This window comes from Pelophylax lessonae, assembly GCF_965119305.1.
Source record: "Pelophylax lessonae genome assembly, chromosome: 5".
Lineage (NCBI taxonomy): Eukaryota > Metazoa > Chordata > Amphibia > Anura > Ranidae > Pelophylax > Pelophylax lessonae.
In genome coordinates, this window is record NC_138772.1 from 49,264,728 (window position 1) to 49,281,979 (window position 17,252).

General features: G+C 45.1%; 1 protein-coding gene across 5 annotated transcripts in view; it reads right to left on the reverse strand.

The window, feature by feature from the left end:
* The window catches only part of PPP1R9A (protein phosphatase 1 regulatory subunit 9A), a 375,255-nt gene that overhangs the window by 138,939 nt on the left and 219,064 nt on the right, over positions 1-17,252 (reverse strand). For all 5 annotated transcript variants that reach the window (XM_082259086.1, XM_082259085.1, XM_082259083.1 and 2 more), the window contains exon 5: positions 11,180-11,284. In XM_082259086.1, the coding sequence (XP_082115212.1) occupies positions 11,180-11,284 (105 nt within the window). The remainder of the gene's footprint in view (positions 1-11,179; positions 11,285-17,252) is intronic.

Here is a 17,252-nt window from a genome sequence, read left to right on the forward strand (position 1 = left end):
CAGGGTGAAAAAAATGAGAGATGGATAAAGTGTTAGCCTGGGGAATGAGTGTGAGAAAAGGGTGAGGACGTGAGGGGGAAGGGTGGAAATATCCCAGTGACTAACCAGGACAGGATCCTCCATGGCCGGCAACAAGAGAGGGACCCTAACGTCATGCAACGGGTAAAGGCAGACCGTACAGAGCCGAAGCTTCTGTGATCTTGTGAAGGAGAGGCACGCTGGAGGCGGACCTCCCCGTCCCGCAGATATAACAGCACGCAGTGGCGCGGATACGTCCGTGGAGGCACTGACGCACAGCGCTAGAGGTGCGGCATGACGCCGATGTACCAGGTGGACCCGCTCGTCCCAATCAGTACCAATATATACAACAGGTTTGGAAGGCCTTTTCCTCACACACATACTTTCCTGCCACGGGCCCCCCTCTCTGTTTGCCGGCACTCTGGGACCCTTCAGCTCCCGGGTCAGACATGACGCACCGCTGCCATATAGGAGTCCACTTTTGCCATTTGAGCCTTTCTGATCGGTGAGTATACAGTACTCCCACAGCTCTTATCGTTTTTGTCTGAATCTTTTTCATATTTTAATTTATCCTTACTGCACCCTGTAACAACATTGTCTCTTTGTAGTGACATCTTGAATATATTGATCTCTGAAGAAGGGAGATTCCTCCCGAAACGCGTCAGGTCACAAATAATATATACTCTACTGCGATGTCATCATATTACATCATTTCTGTTATTAATTAAGAGGCTACACCAAGTTGTCAACCTAAAGTGTTAATACATCTTATTGCATCAATCATGTTACATGTCATGTGTACTTCAAGCCACTGAGCTATTATATGTGCCATTGAGCATATGTTGTCATTTTTATACATTATGTAATAAAATCAATTTTTATTCATACATTGTGCATGATATTCATTTCCAGCCACTGAGCACGTAGCTCATACAAAGTCCCGCGGGCCAATTTCTTTGTGTTGATATATATATTTTGTGATGGAGGAGTGCTCTGGAGGAAACCAGACCATTACCCTTTTTGTTTCTACATTTTATTGAGGTACAGTGTTGCATGACCCCGCAATTGTCAGTTAAAATAACGCAGTATCACAAAAAATGGCCACTTTAGGACCACTCACTGTGCTGCTACTGCAGCACAGTGGCAGTCCCGGGTCCAGCGACATAGACCAGATTCCTAGTGGTCTCGGCAGCGCGCGCGCACTGCCGGAGGCTCGCTCCCGCTGTGTTTAGACACAGCGGGAGTCCGGCCGGAGGAGGAGAGGCAACGATCACCGTCTCTCTTCCTCGAAGTGTGAGAAGATCCGCCCGCTTGTGTAAACAAAGCAGGTGGATCTTCTCTGTGAGAGACAGGGAGAGATCACAGGATTCAGCATAGCTGAACCTGCAATCTGTGTCTGTGTCACAGAACCCCCTCCCCCCACACGTCAGTAAGTATGAGGCATACATTTAACCCCTTGAACACTAACAGTGTTAACCCCTTCCCTGCCAGTGTCATTAGTACAGTAACAGTGCATATTTTTTAGCACTGATTACTGTAGTAATGTCACTGGTCCCCCCAAAAGTGTCAAAAATGTAAGTTAGGGGGTCCGATCTGTCCGCCACAACGTCGCAGTCCCGCAAAAAATGGCAGATCGCCACCATTACTAGTAAAAAAAAAAAAAACAATAAAAATGACAAATCTTTCCCGTAGTTAGTAAACGCGATAACTTTTGCGTAAACCAATCAAAATACGCTTATTGCGATTTTTTTTTACCAAAAATATGTAGCAGAAAACAAATTGGCCTAAAATGTTAAAAAAATTTTGGGGGGAATGTTATATATCAGAATGTAAAAAATATATTTTTTTTTCAAAATTGTCGCTCTTTTTTTCAAAAATTAAAAATTGCACAGGTGATCAAATACCACCAAAAGAAAGCTCTATTTGTAGTAAAAAAATGACGAAAATTTCATTTGGGTACAGCGTCGCACGACCCCGCAATTGTCGGTTAAAGTAACTCAGTGCCGAATCGCAAAATATGGCCTGGTCAGGAATGGGGTAAAATCTTCCGGTCTTAAAGTGGATAAAAATATACTCAATGAGAATCTTTTTGTCAAAGACATGTAGCTAAATACATTTTGGCCTAAATATATGACAAAAATTGAATATATTGGATATTTTTTAACAGTCAAATTAGAAAATGAGAATTTTTCGCAAAATTTTTGCTCTTTTTTTATTAATATTGCAAAAAAAAAAAAAGCGCAGAAGTGATCAAATATCACCAAATGAAAGCTCTATTTGTGGGGAAAAAAGGACGTAAATTTTGTTTAGGTACAGCATTGCATGACCGCACAATTGTCAGTTATAGTCGCGCATTGCCAAGTTGAAAAAAGTGGCTTTGTCATTGAGCAGCCAAATCCTCCGGGGCTAAAGTGGTTAAGAGGGGTAAATCTTCCAGAGGTCAAGTGGTTAAGTAGTCAGAAGTGGCTTCATACAATGTCACATTGACCCTAAGTGGCGGTTCACACTGATCCGACCCGACTTCGGGCGACTAATGCCGTCTCCCGTGCACCGCTACTTCGGCGCGGCTTGCAACGACTTTGCATAATGGAAGTCAATGCAGGTCGCTCCGACTTTGCAAAAAAAAAGGTGCAGGAACCTTTTTCTAAGTCAGAGCGACTTGAGTCGCTCTTATTAGAACGGGAACCATTGCACAGCATGGACCGCTACTTGTCAGGCGACCTAATCGCCTGACAAGTCGGAACAGTGTGAACCGGCCGTAAAAGCAGAAGCTTAACTAGAACGTTTAAGGCCCCGGTGCAAGAATCCATGAAGGGCCCCCCCTGGCCAGTGCCCCTCCCGCTGATCCCTAGGGCCCTTTACTCTCATCGTGGGACCCTTTATTACAGTTCCGCAGCTGGCCCCCTTCCTGCTGTCTTGGAGTCTTCCCATGGTGGAGAAATGCCAGGGCCCGGTCACAAGTGCGACCGGTAGTTCCGCTACCGCTGTGAGTAGTTTTTTATTTTTATTTAATTTTTTTAATTTTTTTTTTTTTACCATTTTATTTATTTACAATTTTTTTTATTTTTGTTATAAAGATTTTTAGGACCCCCGTTGGCAGGGGCAGACTGGCAACTTTCAGCCCAGGGGGCAAGTACAAACCAGAGGCCCATGGTGCAGCGACTCGGCCCCCCTCCCACTCTGCCTCTTCCCAGCCTCCTCCTGACCCCCATTCCAGGCTGAAGCTCTGCTCCAGGTAATCTCTACTCACCGGCCGAATCCAGGTTTCCGACCTGGCCAGCAGGGGGCAGATGGGAGGAGCTAGGACAGCTTGGTCGAGGCTGGCTGGGAAGAGGAGAGTCTCCAGTAGGGCATGGAACCGGCCTCTGATCAGACACAGTTTACACCATCCATGCTGAGGGGGGAGGTCTGCGCTCTGTCCTTGTCTTCATCCCGCACTCAGTAGGTCAGCAGTGGAGACGTTTTCCTTCTTTTCACCAGGAATCCTTTAGGCATTTCTGTGGCAGAGGCGGTACAGCCCTTTTATGGAGCATCAGAGCGGCCGGGGGGCAAACCTGGCATTGCTGTGAGACGGAGGGCTAGAACACCACACAGGTCTGGGGCAAAAGGACAGGGATAGGGAGGCGGTGGGGGGCACCATGTAGAGCAAACAATGCCCTTCATCTCTTTTCTGTAGCTGCTGAATGTCTGCAGTAGGGGGAGGAGGAGAAGCTGGCATTCAGCGACTGCATGGCGGTATCAGTTCCTCTACATGCCGCCATCCCTGCCACCCCTCTACCTATACAGGGAGACCGGAAGGGCCCCCTAGATCATGGGGCTGGGCCGCAATGGCGACCCCTGGGCCCCCTGTACATTCCCCCTGCATAAAAGCCAAGGGGACAATGTCTATATTAATAAATCTGTTACTTTATGATAATATTGACCTACAATGGAGCCGTTCTAGTTTTCTTTTAGAACAGCTGACATGCATTGGCATCATTTCCATCTGGAAGCATTGCTCTTTCTCAACAGTAAAAGCGTTTTTTCGGCAAAGTGCCAAACCCATAGATAGAAGGAGCTCAGCCTTTCCATTAGGATATGGAGTGATAAATGATGGCATACATAAAAAGCTTTTACATTAGAATGCAGATAATAACCCGACCAAGTTTCCTTCTTTCACAGAACTGAACGCTCTCCACCTTATCTGCCATCTTCCTTTCATATTACCCTGGCCAGGCTGTACAGGGTACAGTTGGCCTTTCAGCATGATCTGACCAATACACCCATAAAGTGAATATTGATATGGTGGCCAGCAATGTTGGGGGACAGGAATTGCTGGATTTTTTTTTCTGAAAAGGTGCGTTCATCCTTTAACCACTTGACCTCCGGAAGATTTACCCCCTTTCCTGACCAGGCCATTTTTTTGCTTTTTGGCTCTGCGTTACTTTAACTGACAATTGCAACGCTGTACTCAAACAAAAATTATATTATTTTTTTCCCCACAAATAGAGTTTTCTTTTGGTGGTAATTGATCACCACTGGAAAAAATATATATACAGTATTTTACTTTCTGCTGTAGCACTGCCCCCTTGAGGACTGCTGGATATTACACTTTCGGGTCCCCCTGGGTTACCGTTAGCAACTCTGGTATTCACAATTTAACCCTTTACTTCTTGGCTCAGTCAATGATCAATCCAGGGGTGTTTTATTGTATATAGGGCTGGGAGAATGGAATAGTGGGATACTCCAGATCAATTATTCACAAGATATGAGGACTCCTGTCTGATGATGCAGCCAGGCTGCTGATTCACCCTGCCACTGGTTGAATTTGGATTAAGTCTCTATCCAGAAGACTTGACAAACTAATTCTCTTTAGGATACTCTCATAGTATCCCCTTTCACTTGACACACTGACACCCATCCTCTGACTATCCTACCCTGGGGTGGCCCCCCTCAGGTCAGGCCCCTTTGAACACAATCCCTTGTACTCACGATACTGTTTTTCGAGGGTCTCCAGTGTCTCTCCCCCTTTAGTCAGTTCTCCTGGACCTCTGGGTTCAGTTCCATTCCTTTGATCCCTAGGCCAACCACCCGCGACCACGTGCCGCTACTACAGAGGAGGAGGCAACCGCCACCCTCCCTCCGGGACTCTGCTTACCAGCCAATATGCTCCTGGCCAAAGCACATGTGCTCCTGGCTTTTATCCAGTATCCCAGAATGCACTGAGACAGCCTGTCTCTACCAATCACCAGGACTGTATGAAAGCCTATGTATCCATTGGTCAGGTTTCTTCCCACTGTCAAATATTCCTCCCTATTGGACCAGTGTGAAACACTCTCTAGACTCAATGAATCACACACTGAACACCATGATCAGACCTAACTCACAGATCCTGCTCTCTGGTAGACAGAAAGCAATATTGATTTGCCTGCTGCTCCTCTGATAGGCAGACAGAGCCAAAAACTATAATCTCTCACTAGCACCTACCTAGGAGGGTGCTACAATGCTATAAAACATGGGTGTCCAACCTTTAGGCTCCTCTGGGCCACATTGAGTGTAGAGAAATGTTCTCGGGCCGCATATAAAATATATACTATAGTTGAGGTATATACTGTAAGTAATAAAACGCTGCCACGTCCTTCCCGTGCCGCTGCCCCCCCCCCCCCCCCCTGTCTATCATGGGAGCTGGTCCAGGAATCGGGGCTTCGTATGAAAGAGGCCCCTGGGTAAGCAGGAGATCCCTGATCTGCTTTTAATCCGGCAGTGCTCCCCCTTCCCTCCCCTCCGAGGCAGCCTCTGCCTACAGTTAGTTGGAAGCCACTGTGGCTGTGCCCCCAACTCGACTTCTTTCCTCCCCAGCAAAATAATAATAATTGTCAGGGGGCAGTGGGCCACATTGCCTGCTGTTCCGGGCCGCATTCGGCCCTCGTGCCGCAGGTTGGACATGCCTGCTATAAAACATATCCAACAAAAAAATTAAAAAAATAAAATTTCTTCATAAATTTAGGTTAATATGTATTCAGCTACAAATTTTTGGTAAAAAAAAAAAAATCCCAATAACAGTATATTGATTGGTTTGCATGGAAGTTAGTTATAATGTGTACAAACTATGGTATGCAGTATATACTGGAATTTTTATTTATTTGTTTTACTAGTAATGGTGGCGATCAGTGACTTATGGCCGGACTTCGATATTGCGGCGCATTCTGACACGGGGTGACACATTGTGGGAACCAGTGACACTAATATAGTGATCAGTGCTAAAAACTTACACTGTCACTGTACCAATGACACTGGCTGGGAAGGGGGTTAACATCTAGGGTAATCAAAGGGTTAAATGTGTGCCTAGCCAGTGTTTATGTGTACTTTGTGTGGTGCTTTTACTAAGGGATGTGCCTGTTTTTGCAGGGAAACAAAACCAGCACAACCCCGCTGACAGGACAGAGCTCTGCATTGTTTACATTACCAAATCTCTGTCCTGTCTTCCTCCTCGCTGATCACTGGGTGCCGGCGGTCATCTTTTGGCCCGCACTTGCTGATCGGCTTGTGCTGTCACTAATCACAGCACGGCCGGCGCGCCCCCTACCCAGAAATGCAGACTCGCATATATATATCTGACTCTGCGCAGAGCGGCAGCCCTGCAGCAGTAAAGCTACATGGGCCAGTCGGCAAGCGGTTACAGACAAATTTTACTCAGTTTAAATCATCTAAATACATTCCAGGTGCATAGAAAGTAACCATAATAGTAGAAAATTCTGTCCCCTACCAGAATGCTGCAGAGAGGGGCATTTGCTCCTTGTGAGGAAGCAGCAGTCTCTCTGCACAGGTCAGACACAAGTCACAGCTAGAGCTCTCTAATGGCACTTTTCCACTGCAAGTACCGGCTCGTACCGGCTCGGCTCTACCCGGCCCTGCTTGGCCCGGTTTGCTTTTCCACTGCTGGTACCGCATGGTATAGTGTCGGAACGGTTCGGTACGGTACGGTATAGGTTTTCTTTTCCACTAAAGTAGTACTAAAGTTAAGTGGGTGGGATAACAACGGGGTGGGTGGGATTCTCTGACCAATCAGTGGCTAGTAGTGACTGCATGCAAAGGATTGTGGGATATGGTACCAGTTTGGTACCTGTTGGAACCACAATCGAGTAGGTACTGTTTTTTCAGAGCCGTACCGTACCGTACCGTTCGGTTCCATGCAGTGGAAAAGCAAACCTATACCGCACCGTACCGAACCGTTCCGACCCTATACCATGCGGTACCGCAGTGGAAAAGCACAAAAGCGAGCCGAACCGGTACGGTTCCATGCAGTGGAAAAGCGCCATAAGTCCAACTCCTGGGCAACTAAAACGTTTCCCTAGACCAAAACAAGCAAGTAACCCTTGCAGTGCACCCGAGCCGCCTTGCAAGGGTTACTTGCTTGTTTTAGTCTAGGCCTAGGGAAACGAAAAAGATTTCTTTACCCGATCCTCCCCACAGCTAAACTGGTGCTAGCAGCTTCTTCTTCCCTACGCTTCAGTGGTCCAACGTCCTTAATGCCATCAAAATCAAAGCAGGGTTCATTCTCTGCATTGGATGTGATGATGCTGAGGGATGGTTCACAGCTGGAGCGTGGGGGAGCGCCATCTTCCAGGGGAGTGGAGGATCAGGTGAGTAAAACTTTTTCTCCTCTCCCCTAGACCTAGACATTTTCTTCATTCCTCTCACAACCTCCTGCTCTGTAGCTCCCTTGTTACCTCCTCCCATGCTCGCCTCCAGGACTTCCCACTAACCTCTACCATCCTCTGGAACTCCCTACCCCAGTATGTTCGGTCAGCTCCTACCCTGTCCTCCTTCAGGCAATCCTTGAAAATTTATTTATTCAGAGAAACCTCAACAAGATCATCCCCTGAAGCTATTGCCACCTCCCACTACCCTTTAGATTGTAAGCTCCATGAGCAGGGCCCTCCTATTCCTTCCGTGTTAAACTGTATTGTAAGTGTACTGTCCCCTTTACATGGTAAAGCACTGCGCAAACTGTTGGCGCTATATAAATCCTGTTTAATAATAATAATAATAATAGGGTTTCACCAATACATGGTCAGGGAGCAGTGGCGTATTTAGGTTTTGTGCTGCCCTAGGCCTGACTAAACTTGTGCACCCCCTAATTTTAATATGATCCACCCCTTCCTGTAAAGGCCACACCCCTTCCTGTTTCTGAACCGTTCTGTCATCTGCAAACCACAGACCAAAACCACAGTGTATCAGTGCCCATCAACGCAGCCTCATCAGTTCCCATAAGTTCAGCCTCATCAGTGCAGCCTTATCAGTGCCGCCTCATTACTGTCCATCAGTGCAGCCTAATCAGTTCCCATAAGTTCAGCCTCATCAGTGCCCATAAGTTCAGCCTCATCAGTGCAGCCTTATCAGTGCCACCTCATTACTGTCCATCAGTGCAGCCTCATCAGTGTCCATTAGCACAGCCCCATCAGTGGCCACCAGTGCAGCCTATCAGTGCCCATTAGTGCAGCCTAAGATATTTGGACTTTGGTGTTTGCTGCCACTGATTGTAATTATAGAAATATTTCACTTATTTGTATAATGACTGGGAAGTCCAGAGTCATTATACAAATAAGTGAAATAATCAGTGGCAGCAAACACAAGTCCAAATATCTTATAAGATAGGAGTAATCTTACTAATCCAGTGACATATTGCGATAGAGGTGAGCAGTTCCAAAATATTATTGCCATCATATACAATTAAAAGTCTTAATTGTATATGATGCAATTCAATATGCTCTCTCAAGGACAAGGATGTTTAAAGAAATGAAATTATATTATTGACATGATGCCTGCCATACCTGGGGGTGGAGGAGAGTAGGCGGAGCATTAGGCTGCCGTCAGGCCAGTTGTATCATTGGCGGCCGTCAGGCCAGTTGTATTAGCTGTGGTCTGTCCGAATGTCCTCACCCGCCGGTTTTATCATAGGTAGCAGTGTGGGTGCAAGACTTCTTTGCCTCCTGGACCCTGCCCTCTGGCCCAATTCGCCCCATAGGACAGGCACTATACTAAAAGTGTAGCGCAAGCCGGTGGGGACCCTTTTCATGCGGGAGCCGGGAGGAGGCTTTTTTTTTTTTTTTTGTACGGGGTCTAGCTTTTTTGCTGCCCCCCTGCAAAGTGCCGCCCTAGGCCTGGGCCTTGTTGGCCTAGGCCAAGATATAGCACTGTCAGGGAGTACGAGTACAAAGACTTCTAGTCAAGTACTCGCTGATACCGAGTACCGAAACTTTGCGTCAATATAAAAACAATGTCGCAAATCGCAATGCAGGATGGCCTCTCCTGTATTGCCATCTCCCAGCTGCTGGCCAGCCCGAGGACGGAAGCGCCATACATCAGGAAGTGATCCGGGAGCCATGAGGACAAGCATTTACTTCCATGTGAGTCTACACATTGTCATGCAATAAAGTTTATGTGCTACACTCAGTGGCGCCTATTTTCTTTTCTATTCGCCAGCCAGGCCTCGCTTCTGCCTGTCAGAGCTGCCCTTTGTGTTGGCACAGCACTATTGTGCAACTCAGAAGTCCGGCCGTTGATTTGATTGCCCTCTCCTATCAAGACCTCTGCATTGGGGACCCATCCCTCAGCATAAGCGCCCAACAAACCCCTTTTTTCTCTAATAATCACACAAATGCATGTTATTGCGGCACCTCTAATTAATAATAATTTTAGACAAAACAAGCTAATTGTATATTTTCCTGGAGTTAGGCTTTAACAGGGAACATGCCAAACCTCTGCAGAGAGACCACTGCTTCCACACAAAGCAAAAGTCCTGCTCCTCTGCAGCGTGCTGGCAGGGGATGGGCTTTTCTACTAAAGCTGTGTCTACTCTTTAACCACTTGCCGACCGAGTACGGTAGTACTACTGCGGCAAAGTGGTTCGTTATCATCTGACGACGTAGTATTAACGTCGTCAGACACTCCCCCTACTGGGCGGCGCTTGCGCGCCGCCGGAGGCTCGCTCCCGCTGTTTTCATTCACAGCGGGAGTCGGGCCAGGGGAGGAGCAGCGGCGATCGCCGCTGCTCTGCCCCAATCGCCGGGGATCTAGTGTGGAGATCCGCCCGCCTGTGTAAACACAAGCGGGCGGATCTCCATAGTGACAGGGAGTGACAGATCGGACTGTTCAGCATAGCTGGACATCCGATCTGTCCATGACTCACACAGTCACCTCCCCCCCTACACGTCAGTAAGCACCAGGCATACATTAACCCCTCCCTCTCCAATAAAATTAACCCCTTCCCTGCCAGTGTCATTTTTACAGTAACAGTGCATATATATAGCACTGATTACTGCAGTAATGTCACTGGTACCCCCAAAAGTGTCAAAAATGTCAGTCAAGGGTCCGATCTGTCCGCCGCAATGTCGCAGTCCCACAAAAAAAATCGCAGATCGCCGCCATTACGCGTTAAAAAAAAAACACCAAAAATGACAGAAATCTTTCCCTTTGTTAGTAAACGCAATAACTTTTGCGCAAACCAATCAAAATACGCTTATTGCGATTTTTTTTTACCAAACATAGGTAGCAGAAAACAAATTGGCCAAAATTTTTTTAAAAAATTGGTTTTTACATCTTTTTTGGGGGGAATTTCATATAAAAAAATGTTAAAAATATTGTTATTTTTTCAAAATAAACGCTCTTTTTTTGTTTATAGCGCAAAAAGTAAAAATCGCACAGGTGATCAAATACCACCAAAAGAAAGCTCTGTTTGTGGGAAAAAAAGGACGTAAATTTCGTTTGGGTACGGCGTCGCACGACCGCGCAATTGTCAGTTAAAGTCGCACAGCGCCGAATCGCAAAAAGTGGCCTGGACGGAAGACAGCAAAATCCTCCGGTGGTAAAGTGGTTAAAGAAAACAAACTGTTACACTTTGCACAGCTTTCGTTTTGATGGAGCTGGAAATTCTTTTGCTGAAAGTTCCAATTGGGCTTTCAAGTTACCTGAATGTTTCTTTTTTTTCTTTTAAAGTTTTCTGTCCTCCAGTTGGTGTCAGATCTATGTGGATTTGGTCTAATGAAAGCGAGGTATTTATAGAAACGGGATTAGAGGTAAATCTGAAAATAGGTTAAATCCCAGAAAAAAAGCTTTGAAATACACCGTTCCTAATCGGCGGCGAGGCGGAGGTGTGAGGATTAGCAGATAAAGGCCTTACCTGACTTTTCCTTTGGTGTTTCGGAGAACAGTTGCTGCAAAGTTCTGAGTGACGCCAACAAGACTAATCCCATCCACTTCCAAGATCTGATCGTTGACGAGGATCCTGAGGACACGGACAAAGTGACGGTTATTACAGCGAGCAAAGGGAAAAGTACATGAAAACAACAAACGCTGTAAATAAAATTAAAGATATTGTGATCATTGGAAGGCTTATTATTAGAGGAGTCAGCGTACAATTAGAAGACCAGATCTGAGCAACATTTATAAGTAATACATTGTTCTTCCCCATCCCCAACACCCTGGATCTTCTTCTCCCATGGTCTTCTTCACCTCTGTACATTGAACCCTTTCGCTGTTTTTGCATTTTTGTGTGATCAATTTGGGCCTCTAGATAACTTAAAAGCCCCAAAAAATTTGAAATTATTATAATGTTTTCTGAACGCAATCACCCTGAAGAATAAAATGGCGGTAGTTCCAATTTTTTAGGTCACACAATATTAGCATAACGGTTTATCAAGCGCAAAATTTCAGTATTAAATACACTAAGGCTCCGTTCACATTCTGTATATGCGAATTGAATGCATTTTCACATACAGTATTTCACAAAAGTGAGTACACCCCTCACATTTTTATAAATATTTTATTATATCTTTTCATGTGACAACACTGAAGAAATTATACTTTGTTACAATGTAAAGTAGTGAGTGTACAGCTTGTATTACAGTGTATATTTTCTGTCCCCCTCAAAATAACTCAACACACAGCCATTAATGTCTAAACTGCTGGCAACAAAAGTGAGTACACCCCTAAGTGAAAATGTCCAAACTGGGCCCAAAGTGTCAATATTTTGTGTAGCCACCATTATTTTCCAGCACTGCCTTAACCCTTTTGGGCATGGAGTTCACCAGAGCTTCACAGGTTTCCACTGGACTCCTCTTCCACTCCTCCATGAAGACATTACAGAGCTGGTGGATGTTAGAGACCTTGCACTCCTCCACCTTCCGTTTGAGGATGCCCAACAGATGCTCAATAGGGTTCCCCCAAATCCATGCCAGGTCCTTTCAACCCACTGGGTTGGGTTGCTAGGTCAGTGATGTCACAGGGGACGGGGTAACCCTGTGACATCACCGGGTGGCCCCCTGCCTTAGCTATTTAAGAATTGTCAGATGGCAGAGCAGGTAGACAGCAGGAGCCAGTGACGGGTGCAGAGCTATTTTTTTCTATGTGGTGGTGGCATTCATCGTGATTGACCCTGGATCTACACCGGGGATATCGTTTTTTGTTTTTTTTTATAGAGGAATTGTCAAAAACGATCGCTCCCTGTTAAAGGGGGCTTCCAGATTCCGATAAGCCCCCTGCCCGCAGACCCCCATAACCACCAGCCAGGGTTGTGGGGAAGAGGCCCTTGTCTTTACCAAAATGAGGACAAGGTGCTTTGGGGCGGGGGTGCCCCAAAGCACCCCTCCATGTTGAGGGAATGTGGCCTAATATGGTTCAGGAGGGGGGGGGGGTGCTTGCTAGTCCCTCCCCCTTTCCTGGCCTGCCAGGCTGCATACTTGGGTAAGGATCTGGTATGGATTGGGGGGGGGGGCCCCATGCAATTTTTTTTTTTGCGTGGGGTTTCCCTTAAAATCTGTACCAGACCCAAAGTGGCCTGATATGGATTACACTGCTTTTTTTACAATTTTGTATTGCCGACAATGTTTTTTTTTTACATTCAGCTGTCAGCGGGGGAACCCCACGCCGTTTTCTTTTTTATTTTTTTTTTTTTACCAGCAAATGTTTTTTTTCTTTTTATTCAGCTGTTAGTGGGGAAACCCATTGACAGCTGATGAGTCATCCATTGTCAAGGATGCAGCAGCCGGCTTCCCAGCCTGCTCCTTAACAACCAGCTATCATTAAAGACGCTTCTCATCTATACTGTATCTAAATCGCAGCCGAACCGCTAAACAGCAGCTTTAAAGGTTTTCAGTGAAAATGGAAGGGAAATTTGCACCGAACATGTGTGAACCCAGCCTAAAATCAAAGAAGTACTAAACTCAAAAGCCAACATTTATTATATTGCAGCTTACCGAATGCTTTCGTATCATGGCTGCATCTGTTTCCTTTTTTTTTAGGCTTTCTTTCTTCTATTTTCATCTTGTGATCCAGCCAGGAATTCAGTTTCTTTTTTTTTCCAAAAGCACAAGCTCTCCAGTAGAATGTATCAGTTTACAGGGGTGGGAAAAACCACTTAACACCAGCAGGGGAGATTTAAAATTATCAGCTTCCATTTATTCGTGCAAAACCTTTATCCCAAAAGGAAAAAATGAATTGCTGTAACTGGTTATAAAGAGTGGACTGGAGTTAGGCTTCAACTAATTAGTGTATTTAAATCTGCTAATTAAGTTGGCTTGCAAAAGCCAACTTTCTAGTATTGTATTTAAACTTATTATTCTTCTTCTTCTTATTATTATTTTTCTTAGCGCAAAATTTTTCGACACTAACTCCTCCTAGACCGTTCAAGCTACATACTCCAAACTCGGCACAGACCTTCATACTGTTCTGACTCGGTGTGCTATATCTTTTCAGACTGGTTTGAGTTACGGTTTTCCTAAAAATTAAAATTAAAAACCCAAAAAATGCCCATAGACTTTCATTGACAGGATGTTCAGATGACCCAAGCTCCAAATCCCATTAGACTCAATCAAGCTTTGATGCTAATCAATGTAAACTCATTCAAACTCATCTAATCTATCTATCTATCGATCGATCTTCAAACCTTTTCGATCGATCGATCTTCAAACCTTTTCGATCGTTCGATCTTCAAACCTTTTCGATCGATCGATCTTCAAACCTTTTCGATCGATCGATCTTCAAACCTTTTCGATTGATCTTCAAACCTTTTCGATCGATCTTCAAACCTTTTCTATCTATCGATCGAACATCAAACCTTTTCTATCTATCGATCGATCTTCAAACCTTTTCTATCTATCGATCGATCTTCAAACCTTTTCTATCTATTGATCGATCTTCAAACCTTTTCTATCTATCGATCGATCTTCAAACCTTTTCTATCTATCGATCGATCTTCAAACCTTTTCTATCTATCGATCGATCTTCAAACCTTTTCTATCTATCGATCGATCTTCAAACCTTTTCTCTCGATCGATCGATCTTCAAACCTTTTCTATCGATCGATCGATCTTCAAACCTTTTCTATCGATCGATCTTCAAAACTTTTCTATCGACCGATCAATCTTCAAACCTTTTCTATCGATCGATCGATCTTCAAACCTTTTCTATCGACCGATCGATCTTCAAACCTTTTCTATCTATCGATCGATCTTCAAACCTTTTCTATCTATCGATCGATCTTCAACCCTTTTCTATCTATCGATCGATCTTCAAACCTTTTCTATCTATCGATCGATCGATCTAAACTTTTCAAACTTTCTGGTCAGGATTTCTCAAGCCAACTTAAAGTTTGTCTCAAACGTTTTTTTTCTAGTTCATTAATACTCCCCTCCTCGCAGACTGACAATGGTGCTGTCTGCTGAGCCTCCTGTGCTCATTCCTCCAGAGTGGTGTCTCACTAATACAGAAGGTGTGTTACTGGCCAGATCACCAGGTGAAAACAGAGGGAAAAAAAGCCAAAAAAAGAAAACGAATGCAGCCACCACATTTAGTAATTGGTATGCTGCAATATAATACATTTTTGTATTTGGGTTTAACACCGCTTGAATTGTAGGGCACATAAATGCAACATATTACCACATTTTTGGTATATAAAAGATGAGGTTGAGATAACAGATTCAATATTTCAAGGCTTAAAATTGTGTGTGTCCATGAAACACCGACAAACCTCGGCACCCTAAATTTGCCATTTAATGACGCTTTAAGACCCCCTATTTATTCACTTCGGAGTTAAAGTGATATTAAACTCATATGGTTTTTATGATAGAAGAGACCCTTATCTGCCATGCATATGTAGAACCCTCCTAGGTAAGTGCAAGTGAGAGAGTATCATTTTTAGATCTGTTTGCCTATCAGAGGAGCAGCAGGCAAATCTATATTGCTCTCTGCTTATTAGAGAGGAGGATCTATTAGTGAGGTCTGCTCATTGTGCTCAGTGTGTGATTCATTATGTCTAGGGAGTGTTTCACGCTGGTCCAATAGGGAGGCATGTTGGACAGTGAGAGGAAACCTGACAAATGAATGCATAGGCTTTGATACAGTCCTGGTGATTGGTACGGGCAGGTCGCATCAGTGCATTATAGGATACTGTATAAAAGCCAGGAGCACATGTGCTGCGGGGTCTTTGGCTGGAGAGCGGAGACCCAGAGGGAGGGTGGCGGCTGTCTCCTCCTCTGTAGCAGTGACACATGGCCTCAGGGGGGTTGTCGTGAGGGCCAGAGAAATGGAGCTAAACCCAGAGGTCCAGGAGAGCTGACTGAGGGGGAGCCACTGGAGACCCTAGAGAAACAGTATCGTGAGTACAGGTGATCGTGTCAAGGGGCCTGACCTGAGGGGGGCCACCCCAAGAGTAGGATAGACATGGGACAGGTCAAGAAAGGGGATACTAGGAGAGTGTCCTGAAGATAATTTAGTTCATCAAGTCATCTGGAAAGAGACTTAACTCTGAACCCACCTAAGTGGCAAGGTGGATAAACAGCCTGGCTGTACCAAGAGTTAGAAGTCCTCCATTTTGTGAATAGTTAATATGGAGTATCTCACTATTCCCTTCTCCTATCCCTAATTTATAAAATAAAAAAACAAAACAACTACATACCCCTGGACTAATTATTGACTGAGCCAAGAAGTATAGTGAGAGACTGTGAATGTCAAAGTTGCAATTGGTAACCCAGGGGGGCCCGTAAGTGTGAAATCCAGCAGTCCTCAAGGGGGCAGTGCTACACATGCATACACATACTAGGAAACTAAGGCATGTACAGGAAGAACATGCAAAATCCAAGCAGATAGTGTCCTGGCCAGAACTTAAATCGTGTACACGAGAGTTTTAAGAACTTTGGGCACCGCTCTAAGCAAAGCCCTATGGTGCTTTATTGACTCCCATTGACTATAGGTGTTGACATTAGGAGACCCCGCCTCATCTCTGCATGCACATGTGGAAAGGGAAGGGTGAAACGCAGCACTCTAAGAAAAACACAACGCATTTTACCCTGCCTACAGGAGACAAAGCCCCCATTCACATTGGAGCGACTTGTCATGCGATTTGACAGGTCAAATCGCATGATAAGTTGCATTATATTGCCAGCAATAGCACTGTTCAAATTGGTGTGACACCAACTTCGTGGTGCTGCACTGATTTGAAAAAATAGTACATGCACTACTTTTGGCGATTTCGGGTGTGTCTTGTATAGATAGACATCTGTGTATGAAATCGCACAGATGTCTTTGAAATCACACTCTAAGTCGCACTGACATGCAGCTTTGAAATGTCAGATGAAGTCGCACGCTCTCAAAGCTGCAGTCAATGTGAACGGGGGCTAAGTCCTGTAGGTGAAGCGAAACGCATCGAGGGCGTGGGCCCTGGAGGAGTCAGGCTGAAGTCAATTTCACTTCCTTCCACACCTGAGCGGTTTCATCTTTTTTCTTTCCATGCGTATACTCGCGGGCAGTGCACATGACTGAAATTAGCATGCCCTGCTCATTCCAAACAAACAGAATTGAGGGAGAAAAAGAGAGGTTCGGAAGCTCATGCAGGACTTTACAAGGAGGCAGAAAAACACAATTTCATGAAAAGGAAATGATATATTAAAGGATAAAGGGCCATAAAGGATACAAATGGATGCAGCTCTGTATCTATTATAACATCACTAGGTGTATTTTTTAAACTCAAGCAATGTAAGTACCTGAATGTGAACTGGTATCAGCCTTGTGCAGTCCCTGTACAGCAGAGATGGAGGGGAAGAAGTAGCACAAGGAGCCAATCAGTTCATGCGCTGACAAGAAACATGCTGATAGGTGATACAAGCAGAGTAACAGAGAGGTGAGCTCATCACTGTACTGCTTCCCCTTTCAATGTCCAGTCACAGTGTGGGGGTAGGTCCAGGATGACCTGGGCTCAG